The 15,368-nt window shown below is 45.7% G+C and overlaps 1 protein-coding gene across 9 annotated transcripts in view; it reads right to left on the bottom strand.

Annotated features, from left to right (window-relative positions):
• Window positions 1-15,368, bottom strand: part of ATP8A2 (ATPase phospholipid transporting 8A2) — a 341,618-nt gene that overhangs the window by 249,248 nt on the left and 77,002 nt on the right. For all 9 annotated transcript variants that reach the window (XM_081197884.1, XM_081197885.1, XM_081197886.1 and 6 more), the window contains 7 exons: window positions 11,183-11,310; window positions 10,343-10,420; window positions 8,854-8,942; window positions 5,887-5,931; window positions 4,580-4,655; window positions 2,542-2,647; window positions 1,291-1,373 (listed from right to left, as the gene is read on the bottom strand). In XM_081197884.1, the coding sequence (XP_081054010.1) occupies window positions 1,291-1,373; window positions 2,542-2,647; window positions 4,580-4,655; window positions 5,887-5,931; window positions 8,854-8,942; window positions 10,343-10,420; window positions 11,183-11,310 (605 nt within the window). The remainder of the gene's footprint in view (window positions 1-1,290; window positions 1,374-2,541; window positions 2,648-4,579; window positions 4,656-5,886; window positions 5,932-8,853; window positions 8,943-10,342; window positions 10,421-11,182; window positions 11,311-15,368) is intronic.

The following is a 15,368-nucleotide window of genomic DNA, read 5'->3' as shown; positions in this document are numbered from 1 at the left end:
GCAAAATGGTGTGCTTATGTGTGCCTCCAAGAGCATGGCAAAGCACACAGAATATTATTTCATTCAGCATCAATTCTCCAATTGTGGAGCATCTGTGGAGAACACGCCTTCATAAGATTTCACAGTAAAGTGTTAAATCTTCCACAGTGATGGGCTGTCCTGCTTGATAAGACACCTCCAGTGACTTTTAACCTCTGATGCACAATTTATGTTATGGCATTCTAAGTCACAACAGAGCTCAAGCTTTTGTACACAATGCTCAAGAAAGCACCTACCATGAACATGGGTACTCTGGCTTATACCAAGCAAGCCTACTGATCCACCCTAATCATACTCTCTATGCCAGCGTTCTTCAACCTTGGGTTTCCCAGATGTGGGTGGACTACAACTCCCATCAGCCTTGACCACTGGGCTAAGATAGATGTGGATGATGGGTGTTGTAGTCCACCCACATCTGTTGTCAGCCCAGGAATGTCCAGGAATCCACTCTTCATTGTCAAAACAACACTGACAAGTTAGGGAAAGCCGTATCTCTCAGCTGCCCCTAGTTGTGCACCCAATGAGGCAGTTGCAGCAACAGAGAGGCCCTGCTCCAGACCTCAGCGTATGTATCTCCCCCACCCAAGCTGCATGTAAGCAGGCAAAGGCAGTGCCTGCTTGTCACCTGCTTCTGCTCCTCCCACTTCCATCCTCTTCTGGTCCTGGGAGATAGTAGAGGAGAAGGAAGAGGAGGGAGGAGGAGGAGGAGTGGAAGCCCTTGACTCTGCACCATCCTGACCTGTCTCTCCTTCCTCCTGCACCTGTTGTTCACTCTCTACTCCCGCACCTTCTCCTGCCTCTGAGTCTCATCTCCTGGCTGTCACAGGTTTCCCTAGATCACCAACCCCTTCTTCCAATCCCCTTTCGCCCAGTGCCTACTCCTCAGTATCCAGCCAGTCCCTTGACATCTGGGGACCCAAGACTGAAGAATACTGGTCTACACTGCCTGGCAAGATTACAGACTGCAGACCAAGATTACAGATAGGAGCCTTTTCCTAACCCTACCTGGGGACTGAAAGTTGCACCTTTTGCATGGAAAGCATGCACGCTTCCTACTGAGCTACAGCCCTTCCCCAAAGGTCTGGCTCCCAAGGCACCACTGGGAATCAAACACAGTTTAATAAGCAGGTGCTTTGGCCAGTGAACCAATGGCCTTCCTACAGATCCCCTATTTAATTTATTTATGCTATTTATGGGCCGCCATAGAGTTCTCAGAGTTGCTTAGAGCTATCCTTTTATATATGCTCTTACCGCGTCAATGATAACAGAATCCGGAGTCCGTCCGGTGAAGACGTAGCCAAGCTTTTTTGCTCCTTTGACTAAGGCTCCTTCATCTGTCAATAGAAACAAAAACAACCTGCCTTTATGGGAAATTCATTACAAATGTAGCAAATGGCTTTATTAACATAAAAGTAAATGGAATATCACTGAGGCAGATAGTGCTGAAGAGCATTTATGAAATTATATACCACAGGGTCCTGCTGGAAGACTTACGTCTCTCTTGCCTATTCTCAGCATTTGTCTATTTTATTTTTTTAAAAAAATACCCCAATTTTTGTATGTAAACCCCCCCCCCTCAGAAAAAACAACCCTGAAGTGGCTTACCAAAATAGTAATAGTATTAATAAAAATAGAGAGGGAAAGAGGTTGCATTCGGACGTAACACTAAGCCATGCCATGGCTAGCTGACAGGTGTTGTGGTTACGGATGTAGGACTAGGACCTGAGGTAAAAGGTAAAGGTAAAGGGACCCCTGACCATTAGGTCCAGTCGTGACCGACTCTGGGGTTGCGACGCTCATCTCGCTTTACTGGCCGAGGGAGCCGGCGTACAGCTTCAGGGTCATGTGGCCAGCATGACTAAGCCGCTTCTGGCAAACCAGAGCAGCACACAGAAACGCTGTTTACCTTCCCGCCGGAGCGGTACCTATTTATCTACTTGCACTTTGATGTGCTTTCAAACTGTTAGGTTGGCAGGAGCAGGGACCGAGCAACGGGAGCTCACCCCGTCACGGGGATTTGAACCGCCAACCTTCTGATCGGCAAGTCCTAGGCTCTGTGGTTTAACCCACAGCGCCACCCGCGTCCTGAGGTGCCAGGGTTCAAATTCCCACTCAGCCATGAAGCCCACTGGGTAACCCTGAGCCAGCCACTCACTCTCAGCCTAAGCTACCTCACAGGGTTGTGGTGAGGATAAAATGGGTGAGAGGGAAGCGTGAGCTCCTTGGGGGGAAAGGTGGGATGCAAATGTAATAAATAAATAAATAAGAGGCGTTATGAAAGTTCAAGGACAAAGCATAGCCTAGGGAGAGTTGCAAGGCCCATATTGAGGCCTCAGGCCTGAGGTTCCTTAGACAATATTAAAAAAAAACCTCAAGATGTATACAGCCTCTGACAAACATGGGCTTGCCATCTTGGGCCCTCATTGAGGAAACCACCTCATCCCCTTGCTCTGCTGTTCTCCTTGCTTTCCATCCCCTTAAGAAAGGGAGCCAGTGACCAACCTGGAGAAGAGGCCTGGTAGATGATTGTGTTTCCGTCTCTTTCTGGGACAACGGTGTGACACACAGCCAGGAGAGTGAGGAATTCCCGGATGTGAGTAGCTGTGGGCTGAAAGGGAAGGTCCACACAAGAGTCATGCCACAAGGAATCCTGAGGGAGTTTCTAAGTCTCTTGCTGCATTTATTAGAAGAGGAAAACAAGCACTTGGGCGGTCAATGGCGCTCTCCTCGGTTACTTTGTGGTTTCTGCCCATTATCTCCTTCGATGGTTAATAGCTGCGATAACTGTTTCACCAGCTACAGGATCAGAGGCCCAATCCCTCAGGATACCAACTGCTTGGCCACAAAAGCAGAAGAGGGCCTTTCCAGAGGCCTCTGGTTGTCCGCTGTGGGAAACAGGACACTGGGCCCTTGGTCTGATCCTTGCATTAGTCCGTCAAATACGGAATAATTACACTAGTTAGATCAGTGTTTCTCAAATTTAGATCCCCGGCCATTGTTGGACTACAACTCCCATCAACCCTAGCTAGGAGGACCAGTGGTCAAGGATGATGGGAGTTGTAGTCCAACAACAGCCGGGGACCCGAGTTTGAGAAACACCGAGTTAGATTATTAGACAGACCGTCAGTCTGATCCAGCAGAGCTCTCCCTGTGTTAACCTCATCAAATACAAGACAATTAAACCAGATATTAGCTAGGTCTTTGGTCTGATCCAAGAGGGTTCTTCTTATGTTAGCCCCATCAAATACTAGTCAGATTACTGGAGCTCAATGACAAAAGGCAGCCTTTCCCAACCTGGAGCCCTCCAGATGCTTTGAACCAACTCCCATCAGCTCCAGCCAGGTAGTCCAACACATCTGGAGAGCACCAGCTGGGGAAGGCTGCACTAAGGTAGAAAGAACAGCCTTCCCAGATCAGGCCAATAGTCCCCTCTTGTTTCTGGGTGAGTTGTTGAAGGCCTTTATTGCTCACACAGCAAATACATCACCTGCAACTCAAGCTTTGTCGGCAGACAGCAAGCTATCTTAACTTCCCCAGTGCAGCCGGCCTTAAGAGGGGCATCCTATGATTTCCTTGTATTGAAATCAATTATTCAGTCTGCTTTTGTCCTTCTATGTTCACAGCTTACAATAGGTTCCACCCACCCAGTTCTAAAGCAACAATGAGGGCCTTCTTATCACGTCAGCCCTTCCACAGAGCCCTTGTCTCTCCTTTGACATGTAGTGTCAGCAGCGGTGCTGGATTTATTCCTCCGCCTGCTGCCAAACCAAAATGTCAAACCGATTACTACAGCAAATGCCCTGCTGTGTATGGGTGGTGAGTGGATAACAATATCTCCCACTTTCCAATTCGAGCTGGGAAAGGGGGACTTTTGTGTGCATCTATCAGACATTTTTTTAAAAACAACAACAAACTGAATTGCAAAGATAATATTGAAATACTGCAATATTTATTTGCTGGTCAGTATTAAGTCTAAATATATTCTTAGGGCTCAGAAAGGAAGTGTAAACGTGAGCCTTAACCCCAAACTATCATGCAGGGTTTTTTGTTTTTTTGAAAATGAATGAATGTCTGAGTGTGTTTTCCTATTTGTTTATAAAAATATTTATATATTGCTATTCATAAAAAATATCAAAGTGGTTTACAACAATTATACAGAAAACCATACAATAAAAACATATGACATTTTAAAATTGGAAATCAGCTAGCTATTTTGGAAAGATGTATTCTTAATTGCTTACATAAACCCGATGGAATGGAAGAGTTTTCAACAGGTGTGTAAAACTTGCAATGGCAGGTGGCTGCTGCTGACGCCCCTTTCTGAATCACAACCAATTCTTGAGAGCCTTTTGAATCAGGGATGGGTGACTCTGTCAATTCTGGTTTCTTACATCTGCAGCTAAGACACCCACGGCCTCCCTGCATTCCCAAGTGGTACCTACAGAGCAGCAGAGCTTCTTAAGTGACTCTTCCACCCAAAGACAAAGGACAAGAGCACGACAGAACTATCAGTGGAAGAATACTATAGAACTGGGCTTACGTGATCACTCTCAATATTTTGCAGCAGCCTCGGGTCATCAAATTCGCAAGATTCGCTGGTGGAAGGAGGAAGTTGACTAGAAGTCGAATAAAAGGAATGAATCATTACCTCTTCAAAACATATGCTTCCATTAATAACACACAGGATTTACAACATCATCAATTACCGAACTTGGGTATCAATGGAACTATTCTTATCTCCCTTCCACTGGGACAGCGACTCCTTAGGAGGCAAGAGGACATATTCTCCCCAAACATGCAGGCTATATATTCTCTGCAGCATTGTATTTCCTTTATCCAGAAGCGTCTCACTGGGTGGGACAGAGCCAGCACATTAGCTTCCTGGAAGGTGGTTTGCTGTTCCTTACCAGGAAGGAAAGGGGCAGGGAGGTTGATGCAATGCTGGATTGGTTCCACTGGTGCTTTTGCCTGGTTCTAACTTCCCCACTGCCTCACCCTTCACCCTTCACCCTCTCCCTCCCGGAAAGCAACACTAACCCACCTGGAGATCCACTTTCAGCTCTATCTCCTCTGCAAATAGAATGCAGTTCACCCATTTCCCCACTTGCCCTTCTTATTACTGCCTCCCCTCCAAAAGCATTCTCACCTTTGCCTTTGAATTGGATTACTGAATCACACTCGGGTGGGTGTGGGTGTGTGGGTGTGTGGCTTTCCTTGGACTTAACCCAGAAGCTGCAGCTAGGCTGTTTACATCATATAACATCCAAGGGAGCTGCAATGGTTGCCAATATGCTATCAGAAACAGTTCAAGGTTTTGCTTTTAGCATTTAAGGCACTAAATAGTCTGGAGCCAGGCTGCTTGAGGGGATAGCCTGCCCGTTATATATCCCTGTCCAGAAACTCTGTTTCCCAGATGGGGGACCTCATGCCCTAGAGACCAGGCTTTTAGTGTTGCAGCTCCAGCATTCTGGAATTCAATCACCAGATGAAATTAAATTAGCATCCAGTGTTTTGACATTTAGGCAGCTATTGAAGCTTTCCCTGAATCATTTTATGGAACGTTAATCTTACAATTGTAGAAAAGGTTATATTGCTTTTTATAATAATAAAAAAGTTTATGGAGTTTCTCATCTGTTACTTTTTTATTTTATTGCACAGTGCTTCAGTAACTTTTGGTTGTGAAGCAGTTTATAAATCAGCAATTAATTAATTACTTAATTAACCTCCATTAGCCACCCAGTGGCAAATCTCTGCAAAACGTGCTCAATGTTTGCCCACTTGAACCATTCCACAAAGCTAAAAGAGACGCATGCCCTTCAAACTAATGTCAGTCAATATCTGCTTTACCTGAAGTCTTCTGATGAACATTCTCTTGCTAATTCCGGAAAGTGACTAAAAAGAAAGAAAGGAATATGCAAAATTGGTGGGAAAGTCTGATCTGATCATAAGAAAAAGATGGATCATAACACTGGTCAACAACAAATTTGTTGTCTGTGTTTTTTCAGTTGATTTAGGATGAATCTGATGTGCTGAATCCAAAAATCACATTGGTTTTGCTCAATCAGGTCAAGTTTTTGAGCTATGGCCACATGTCGGTTTTTTACATTTTTGTTCACAAGTACGCTTGTGTGGAGCATTTTAGAAGAAGTTGGTGGGGGTAAAATGCCATGTCGAATAATTGTTTTGATTGGAAATGATTATTTTAATGACAAGAAGTATTCAGGTCCAATAGTTCTGGGTGATTATGTCGAAAAGGGATCAGTTTGAAGTCATAAAACCTCGAAATCTTCCATAAATTGGTGTGGCAAAGCATAGTTATTTTGGTATTAAACTTGGTGACCAGGATAAAGCTTGGGCGCCACACATGGTGTGCAAGGCATGCACCGAGACTCTACGTGGGTGGACCAATGGCAAGAGGAGTCTGAACTTTGGAATTCCCATGGTTTGGAGGGAGCTGACAAACCATGTCACTGACTGCTACTTCTGCGCTGTTGATGTGACTGGGATCAACAGAAAGAACCGGAGCAGCCTCAAGTGTCCTGATCTTCAATCAGCACGTCATCCTGTAGCTCATTGTGATGAAATTCCAGTGCCTATCTTCGGAGAACTTCCTGACATTAGTGACAAAGATGCCTCCAGTGTTGAAGGGCATGAATAAGAAGTGGTTCTTGAAGATGATGCTCCACATCCATTTTCCAAAAAGGAGTTGAATGATCTAGTTCATGACCTCAGCTTGTCAAAGGACTCTGCCGAACTGTTGGCATCCAGATTGAAGGAAAAAAACCTCCTCTCTGACAGTGCTCACATCAGCTTCTTCCGCAACAGGCATCAAGAGTACCTCCGTTTTTTCTCGGAAGAGAAGGACTTGGTGTACTGTGCAGATATTATGTAGCTTCTGCTCAAGCTTGGAGTGCCACAGTACGAACCCAAAGATTGGAGACTGTTCATTGACAGCAGCAAGTGATCACTGAAATGTGTTCTGCTACACAACAGCAACCAGTTTGCCTCTATACTCCTGGCTCACTCGACTACACTGAAGGAGAACTATGAAGCGGTGAAGTATGTGCTGGAGAAAATTGGTTATGATCAGCATAAGTGGTTTATTTGTGTTGACCTGAAGATGGTGAACTTTTTGTTGGGACAACAGTCTGGCTTCACCAAGTACTCATGTTTTCTGTGCATGTGGGATAGTAGGGACTGTGCTCAGCATTACACGAAGGAGGACTGGCCTGTGCGGGAGGAATTGGTGCCTTTGAAAGAAAGGAACGTCATCAACGACCCTCTGGTGGACAGAGACAGAATACTCTTCCCACCGCTGCACATCAAGCTCGGCTTAATCAAGCAGTTCACCAAGGCTCTGGACAAGGATGCTGACTGCTTCACTTACTTGTGCCAGGCTTTTCCAGGATTGACCATGGAGAAGTTGAAAGTTGGCATCTTTGACGGTCCTCAGATCCATCAGCTCATCAGAGATCCAGAGTTCGGAAACTCAATGAATGAAGTGAACTGGAAGCGTGGAAGGCATTTGTTCTGGTAGTGAAGAAATTTCTGGGCAACAATAAGGCCAGAAACTACGCAGAACTTGTCAACAACATGCTGACTGCTTTCAGAAACCTGGGCTGCAACATGAGCGTCAAGATGCACTACCTATTTTCACATCTGGAACGGTTTCCTATGAACCTGGGTTCAATGAGTGATGAGCAGGGGGAGAGATTCCATCGGGACATGAAAGAGATGGAGACCAGGTATCAGGGTCCCTGGGACACAGTCATGATGGCTGACTACTGTAGGACTCTGAAGAGAGACCTCCCTGCCGCTGAGCATTCCTGGAGTTCCAAGAAACAGAAGTTCAAGCCCTGAAGTTTGAAAAATGGTGAAGCAACATGCAATTTACGTGTACTTACCTTTATCAATGCCCACCATTCAGTTTACAGTAATCAATGTTTCTATCAGGTAATCAATATATGTTGTTGGAAAAACATTTTTTTCTCTTAAAAACATATTTAGGATGATATGTGTTGACAAAAATCAGCTGATAATGCCACCAAAATGTAATTGATTTTCTCACAAGATCTGATTTTTTCAAATCAACATAGCACAAAAACCTGACCTGATGGAGAGAAACGGATGCCATTTCCTGATTCAGCAGTGCAAAAATACCCTAAATCAATTGTAGAAATCTAGACAACATTCAAAAAGTAAAAAATTGTTGCCCAGTGTAATGCATACCTGGATCAGGGCAAGTGGACCTAGGTCTGAAAATCTCAAGCTAAAGCACATCCATCCAAGGAACCAAATGGTAAAGGTAAAGGACCCCTCGGTGGTTAAGTCCTGTCAAAGGTGAGCTCATCTCGCTTTTCAGGCCGAGGGAGCTAACGTTTGTCCACAGACGGCTTTCTGGGTCATGTGGCTAGCATGACCAAAACGCTTCTGGAGCAACAGGACACCGTGACAGAAACCAGAGCACACAGAAACATCGTTTACCTTCCTGCTGCAGTGGTACCTATTTCTCTACTTGCACTGGTATGCTTTCAAACTGCTAGGTTGGCAGGAGCTGAGACAGAGCAACGGGAGCTCACCTCATCGTGAGGATTCGAACTGCTGACCTTATAATCTGCAAGCCCAAGAGGCTCGGTGGTTTAGACCACAGTGCCACCCGCATCCCCTACTCCCCCCCTTTTTAGTGGCTCACTCTTGTTCTCTTCTCTCTGCCTATTAAGTATAACAGTTTTCCATACAGAACTAAGAATTTGCCACTTCAACAAAACTGATTCATTAAGCTATTGCAATGTATCTATATAAAATGGTACATACCCATATGTTACTCCCGCAATGCTGCATTTCTTAAAGTTCATAATATTGCATGTTAAGGTGCCCGTTTTATCAGAAAACAGGTATTTTACCTAGAAGTCAAATGGCAGGCATTGAAGTTAGGATATCTGTACAATGAAAAGGGAAGTGCAAATTATACAAGAAGGTGGGCCATCAGAACAGACATGCTCCACCTTTCTTCACACGGTCAAACAGAAATAAAGTAAGGTTCCCAGATTTTTTCAATGAATCTGGGGACACTTTAAATACACACATACATACTACACATTCAGGACATTGATGCTGCAGCAATGGCGGTGGCAGAGGGAAGGGAAGTTTCTCACTGCCTTTCGGAGCAGCCCCATCCCAACTCCTACTTGCGTGTAAGCAGGAGGGGCGGGGATCCCTCAGCTGGGAAGGGAGGCTTCCCGTTGCCTATCTGAGAGATCCCTGCCCCTCTTGCTTGCATGCAACCTCTGCTACAGTGTGAAGTCTCCCTTCACGGCTAAGAGATCCCCACGCTGCTCCTGCTTGCACACAAGTAGGAGTTGGGAGGCTGCTCCAACAGGCAGCATGAAGCCTCCCTTCACAGCTTAGTTGCTGGGGTCAGGGAAGGTGGAGGAAGCCCGGAAGCTGCATCTTTGAGCCCCTGCAGCACCATCATATGGGGACTTCCGAGCAGCTGCTGAGACTGCCACTGCTGCATTTCCCGGGGACATTAGATGAAATCCGGGGACATTCTGGGGATGGAATTTGTCTGGGGACTTATTTGCAAATACAGGGATGTCTGGTAACCCTAAAATAAGGGCATCTGATCCCAATGGCTATATTCTACATCATTTGGAAGAATGGCAGTATAAAAAAGGAATAATAATGCAAATGTATTACTTCTGTCACCTGAACTTAAAAGAATCACCACTGCAGAAAATAATAAGTTATAGAGTTGTCCAAAAGGGCACAGAAAGGGTCGTTTGTGCCATTAAGGATTTAGGAGGAGGAGAAGAAGAAGAAGAGTTTGGATTTGATATCCTGCCTTTCACTCCTCTTCAGGAGTCTCAAAGCGGCTAACATTCTCCTTTCCCTTCCTCCCCCACAACAAACACTCTGTGAGGTGAGTGGGGCTGAGAGACTTCAAAGAAGTGTGACTGGCCCAAGGTCACCCAGCAGCTGCATGTAGAGGAGCAGAGACGCGAACCCGGTTCCCCAGATTACGACACTACCGCTCTTAACCACTACACCACACTGGCTTTACTAGGTGCTACAATGGATACGGCACAAACACAGTCCCCAGCAAGAGAGTGTTCACTGTAATTCACAATGCTTTTTAGAAGGCTTGCCTACATTCGCTGAGGAAGGGATCTAGCAGTTTATCATTGTGAATTCTCAAGCCTTGTTCACAGATTGCAAGCATGGAATGAAAAGTACTGCACAAGTCTAATAGTTGGTTTTTCACATCGTTCTCTGCCATCATCCCACATTCTATCGTTCTTACCTGGCCGAGTTCCTCATTAAGGTTTGAAGTCCTGGCCATTGCAGGTGTATCTGTTTCATGGTAATACATATCTATGTCCTGAAAGCAAGGAGAAGTGAGGATGCTTAAAGTGCAAGCCTATAGATGCCTACACAGAAGTAAGTTCCAGTGAGTTCAAAGGGGCCTACTTCCAACTGAGTGGGTAGAGGATTGCAGCCTCAATCAACATTTGAATCTAAAGTGTTCTTCATGAAGTATATTCTATTTTTATCTGCTTCGCCAATGTTTTATGCTGAGGTTTCATTGCTGTTCTGCTCTATTTTACTAACAGTCTCATACCAACCATTGCTCAGGAATGCTAAGAATCCAAAAATCCAGTGCAGTTTTGAAATCTGTGGTTAAAAGCTGTGCCGTTCTTAAAGGTTCAGTCTACCTTCTTGATTCGAAATAGAATCTAATTGAATCCAAAAATACATACAAAATCTGTTCATTGGTCTAAGGAACCACCATGCAAAATATGGGTTACATACAAAATACAGTCAAGGAAGATGTCAACAATGGGTGATTTCTGCATATTAAAATCTCCTCTGATAAACTGTGAACAGAAGGAGAGACAGAGGGGTCCCTGAGTTTAATAAATTTGTTTTTATTTTGCATATGGAAAGTTTTTCTGGCAATTGAAAAAGCGATGTTTTCTTTTGCATAGAGAAAGTTTTGAAAGTCTTCCATGCAGCGCGCTGCCAACCAGGTTCTAGCTGTGGCTAGAAAAGAGATGAAGATTCATGCACAGCTTTGCTTAAATAAATGTCACTCTTATTTATTTAGCATTTGCTTCCCTGCTTTTACATTCCAAGTACTTACCCAGTTTATAAAAAGAGCCTGAGTAAACTTCACGACTTCCAGAGTCACCAACAGACTGATGGGAATGAGGTTGTTGTACAAGATTATGAAGGTGAGCAGGTTGTATCCAAAATTGCCTGGGATTGTTTCTGCAAGCCAACATGGAGAGCAGAGAGAGAGAGAGAGAGAGAGAGAGAGAGAGAGAGAGAGAGCAGAGAGAGAGTCACTAGGGAGGAAGGCATTGGTACATGTGTGGGGTTGTGTTTTTGTTTTTTGTTTTTTAAAAAAACACCTTTATTGTGCAATAAAGAAAAGACAAAACAAACTGCTCCTGATTTCTCATGTGCCATTGTTGCAGTATTTGGCTGGAAAGAAGTGATAAGCATTAAAATCAACGACAAAGCCCCTCCAAAACCCAATGTGAGTTGCTGGAGGTTGTGAACTCTCAAGAGATGTTATCTGCGAAAGTTAGGAATGGAAACCACACTGCGTCAAATTGATTAGATGTAGTTTGGCCCCTCGCTTTCTACATATCATGCGGTAATCTTTCCATGAGACTGAGACACGACACTTCCAGCCTCCAATTATTGCTGACCAATCTTAGCCTCAGGGAGGGAAGTGTCTCTGAAACAAACGCACCACTGGTAACTTACTCCAACAAAATTAAGTCATAGTAAGTTCCTCAAAAAGTGAGGTGTGCATTTTTCAATAAATGAAAATAAATAATCATTTTTAATCAATTACGGAAGGGTCAAACCTTTGGGGGTTGTGGGAGCCTTTCCAAACTGGAGAAACAGCCTTGGGTTCCAAACACAAACACTGCAGTCAAGTACACACCACAACCTATTCCATTGGCTACGAGACAGTGTTTCTTTATTTCAGTGGAGAGTGGGAAATCTGCAGGTGTCACAGAAACCTTCTGCGGGTGCATTGTGAAACCCTTGCTTTAAGACAATCTGTGGTACCCCAGTAGTAGTGTTGATACAGAATCCCGTCACAGCAAAGTGTGACTCAGACTAGGCTTTTGCCTCAAATCTCATAATTTCAGAATGAGTATCAAAATGCTTTGAAGCCACCATGTTTATAATCCACATACAGTGAAATAGAAGCACATATCAACATGAGATTTCTAGACGAGAAAAAAATTGGAGAAAAGGTCCAGAAGGCTGATATAAACGCTCTTGTTAAATGGAATTTATGTTCTGATTTACAGTTCCCAATAGAGCCAAAGGTTCTTAAGACGGTCAAAGAGAATTCCTAAATGCAAACACCTCTGAACTTTAGATTGTAAGAAATTCAGGTTCTGTAAATCACTGGAGGGAAACAGAGGTTAGGATAACTTGAGCGAAGCGGCCTTTTCTTACATTGTGTGCATGGACCAGGTGTTCATTTTAAGAGGCTTGTTTTACCATCAACTCTTGAAAAAGGTCTCTCCCCCACCTCCAGCTCTGATAATATAAAAAGAACATGACAGAGGCTGCTTGCATTGTCTTGGAGTTAATAATATGAGCTAACAATGCCCCCCCTTTTTTTTACATGCTGTAACCTCAGATCCTGAGATAACAAACCTCCCTCTGCTGCCAAGTAATTGTTCTTTACAGCCATGACAAACTTCACAACAACTGCACAAAACAGCCAGCTAACTCATGATGACGGCTAAGAAAGGGAAAATGCCTCTGGCAGTTTGCTTCTGACTCAGAGCTGCCTCAGATTCATCCTTGCAAATGTTGATAAAATACAAGGAGGCAGACACCTTTTAAAGCACTGTGCAAACCCGTCCCAAAACACAGCCCCACTTTCCACAAATGCATCTCAGAAGAGAACAGCAGCTACACATTGACAACCTGTACCGCAAGGCAATAACAGGGTGCAACTGTACCATAACCCAAGTAAATGCATGCTTCTATTTCCACATGTGTGTTACCTGGTTAACAGCAACACAGAATAATATAACGATGTGCAATGGATAAACTGGCATGGGAAGGAGGAGGGCTTAACTCTTCCTTCATAGGAACATCAGAAACTGCCTAATACTGAGTCAGACCACTGGTCCATCTGGCTCAGTAATGTCTAAACTGGCTGGCAGCAGACCTCCAGGGTTTCAGACAGGATTCTCTCCCAGTCATACCTGGAGGTGCTGGGGATTGAACCTGGAACCTCCTGCATGCAAAGCAGATGTTCTACCACTGAGCTGTGGCCCTTCCCTTAGCAATTCTCCTCCTTTTCACTCAGAAGGCTTATTTCCAGGGGCTGGGGGGAAAGCAAAGGAGCATGGCGTTGTAGGGAAAATAAGCCAGAAGGCAAAAAACACATTTCCCACACCTGCAAATTCTGCCCTGCAAACGCTGCCTCTGCATTATCATCCCATGGCAAATATGGAGGTGGGAACTCATCCTTCCACCCTTCATCACTGCCTCTTCTACACATCTAATAAAGGTAAAGGTAAAGGGACTCCTGACCATTAGGTCCAGTCGTCGCCGACTCTGGGGTTGCAGCGCTCATCTCGCTTTATTGGCCGAGGGAGCCGGTGTACAGCTTCCAGGTCACGTGGCCAGCATGACTAAGCCGCTTCTGGCGAACCAGAGCAGCACACGCAAACGCTGTTTACCTTCCCGCCGGAGCGGTACCTATTTATCTACTTGCACTTTGAGGTGCTTTCGAACTGCTAGGTTGTCAGGAGCAGGGACCGAGCAATGGGAGCTCACCCTGTCGTGGCGATTTGAACCACCAACCTTCTGATCGGCAAGTCCTAGGCTCTGTGGTCTAACCCACAGCGCCACCCGCGTCCCTAATGTAATCTAATATCTAATATAATATAATATGTAATCACATCTAATATAAGAGCACAAATTGCGCCTGCTGGATCAGGTCAATGGCCCATCTGGTCCAGCATCCTGTCCTCGCAGTGGCCAATCAGATGCCATATCCTGCACTTTAGGATCCTGTGCAGAGGAAATGTACCATCCTGCTTACCCTTCTCCTCCCACCATTTGTCTTGTTCTAATTCTCGCAGATCTATTTCTTAAAGGGCAGAGGGATGGAGTGAGCAGCCAGGCGCCATGAGGACGGAAAGAGCCTTCTGCAAAGAAGCCACACCATCAAAGCCAGCCCAACAAGGAATGCCCTACAAGTCATTGGTGAGAGCTGATGCCCTCCTCCAAGGAGATCAAAGAGCTTTCTCTCGGGACTTCCGGGTTGGCGCCATCGTCGAATGGCAGACTCCCTCCGAGCTCCGGAGGGAGTCTGCTCGGCAGGGGCTGGGTCCTACCGCGCCGGCAACGCGGGGACCCTCAAAAACCACGGGCACGGAGCCCGTGGACATGGTGACTCGGCTGGCACTGATAGCGCCCTCCCGACTCGTGAAGGAGCCTTTTTAAAGGCTTCCGATCGGGTGCCGGGGAGTGGCATGGTGCTGTGAGTCCTTCGCTTCCCCTGCCGAGCGCAGCCGCACGGGACTTCCGGGTTGGCGCGATTCGGAAATGGCGGATTCCCTCCGAGCTGCGGAGGGAATCGGCTCTACCGAGGACGGGTCTTTGCCGCGCCGGCGACGCGGGGACCCTTAAAAACCGCAGGCGCGAATGCCTGCGGACTGAAGACTCGGCGGGTGCCTTAAGCGCCCCCCCTGATCCACGAAGAGCCTTTTTAAAGGCTGCGGAGAGGATACGGGGGTGGCGTGGCACTGAGAGTCGATCGCTACCTCGGTGGAGCGAAGCCGCGAGCCATGACCAGAGAGCGCTGACTTCCTTCCTTGAAAATTTGGACTGAAAGAATCACCCGTGAGTAAGACGGATTGGGACTTTAAAAATTTACCCTGAATTGGAGACGACCGGGGTGTGTGCTAAAAGGAAGTCCGCACCCCCCCTTTGCAGACGATCTACGCAACGACATAAGAGCTAAGCTGGAGAGCCTACCCTTGGTGGGGTGAGTTAAAAAGGACATTAACTTTCAAGATTTGGCTAAAGGAAATTTTGGGCTGGAGAGTGGAGTTTTGGAAACCTTCTTTTTGTTTTAAACAACCCCCCCTCCCGGGCTCGGGAAAGTCCTGCCTTTGTGCCTGTGTAAGAGCTGCGGAGTTTGACAGCTGTCAAAGCTGTCAAACGGGCGGTTTAAAGTGGAAAAATCGCTATCTAAGATCCCTCTGGACTAAGACGAGTTATAAGTGAGCCAAAATTGTTGGAAACAAAGTAATAATAATTTGTTAAAGGAC

The sequence above is a fragment of the Podarcis bocagei genome, assembly GCF_964188305.1.
Source record: "Podarcis bocagei genome assembly, chromosome: 6".
Classification (NCBI taxonomy): Eukaryota; Metazoa; Chordata; class Lepidosauria; order Squamata; family Lacertidae; genus Podarcis; species Podarcis bocagei.
The sequence above is the reverse complement of the archived record's forward strand: the minus strand, read 5'-3'. Positions and strand labels throughout refer to the sequence as shown.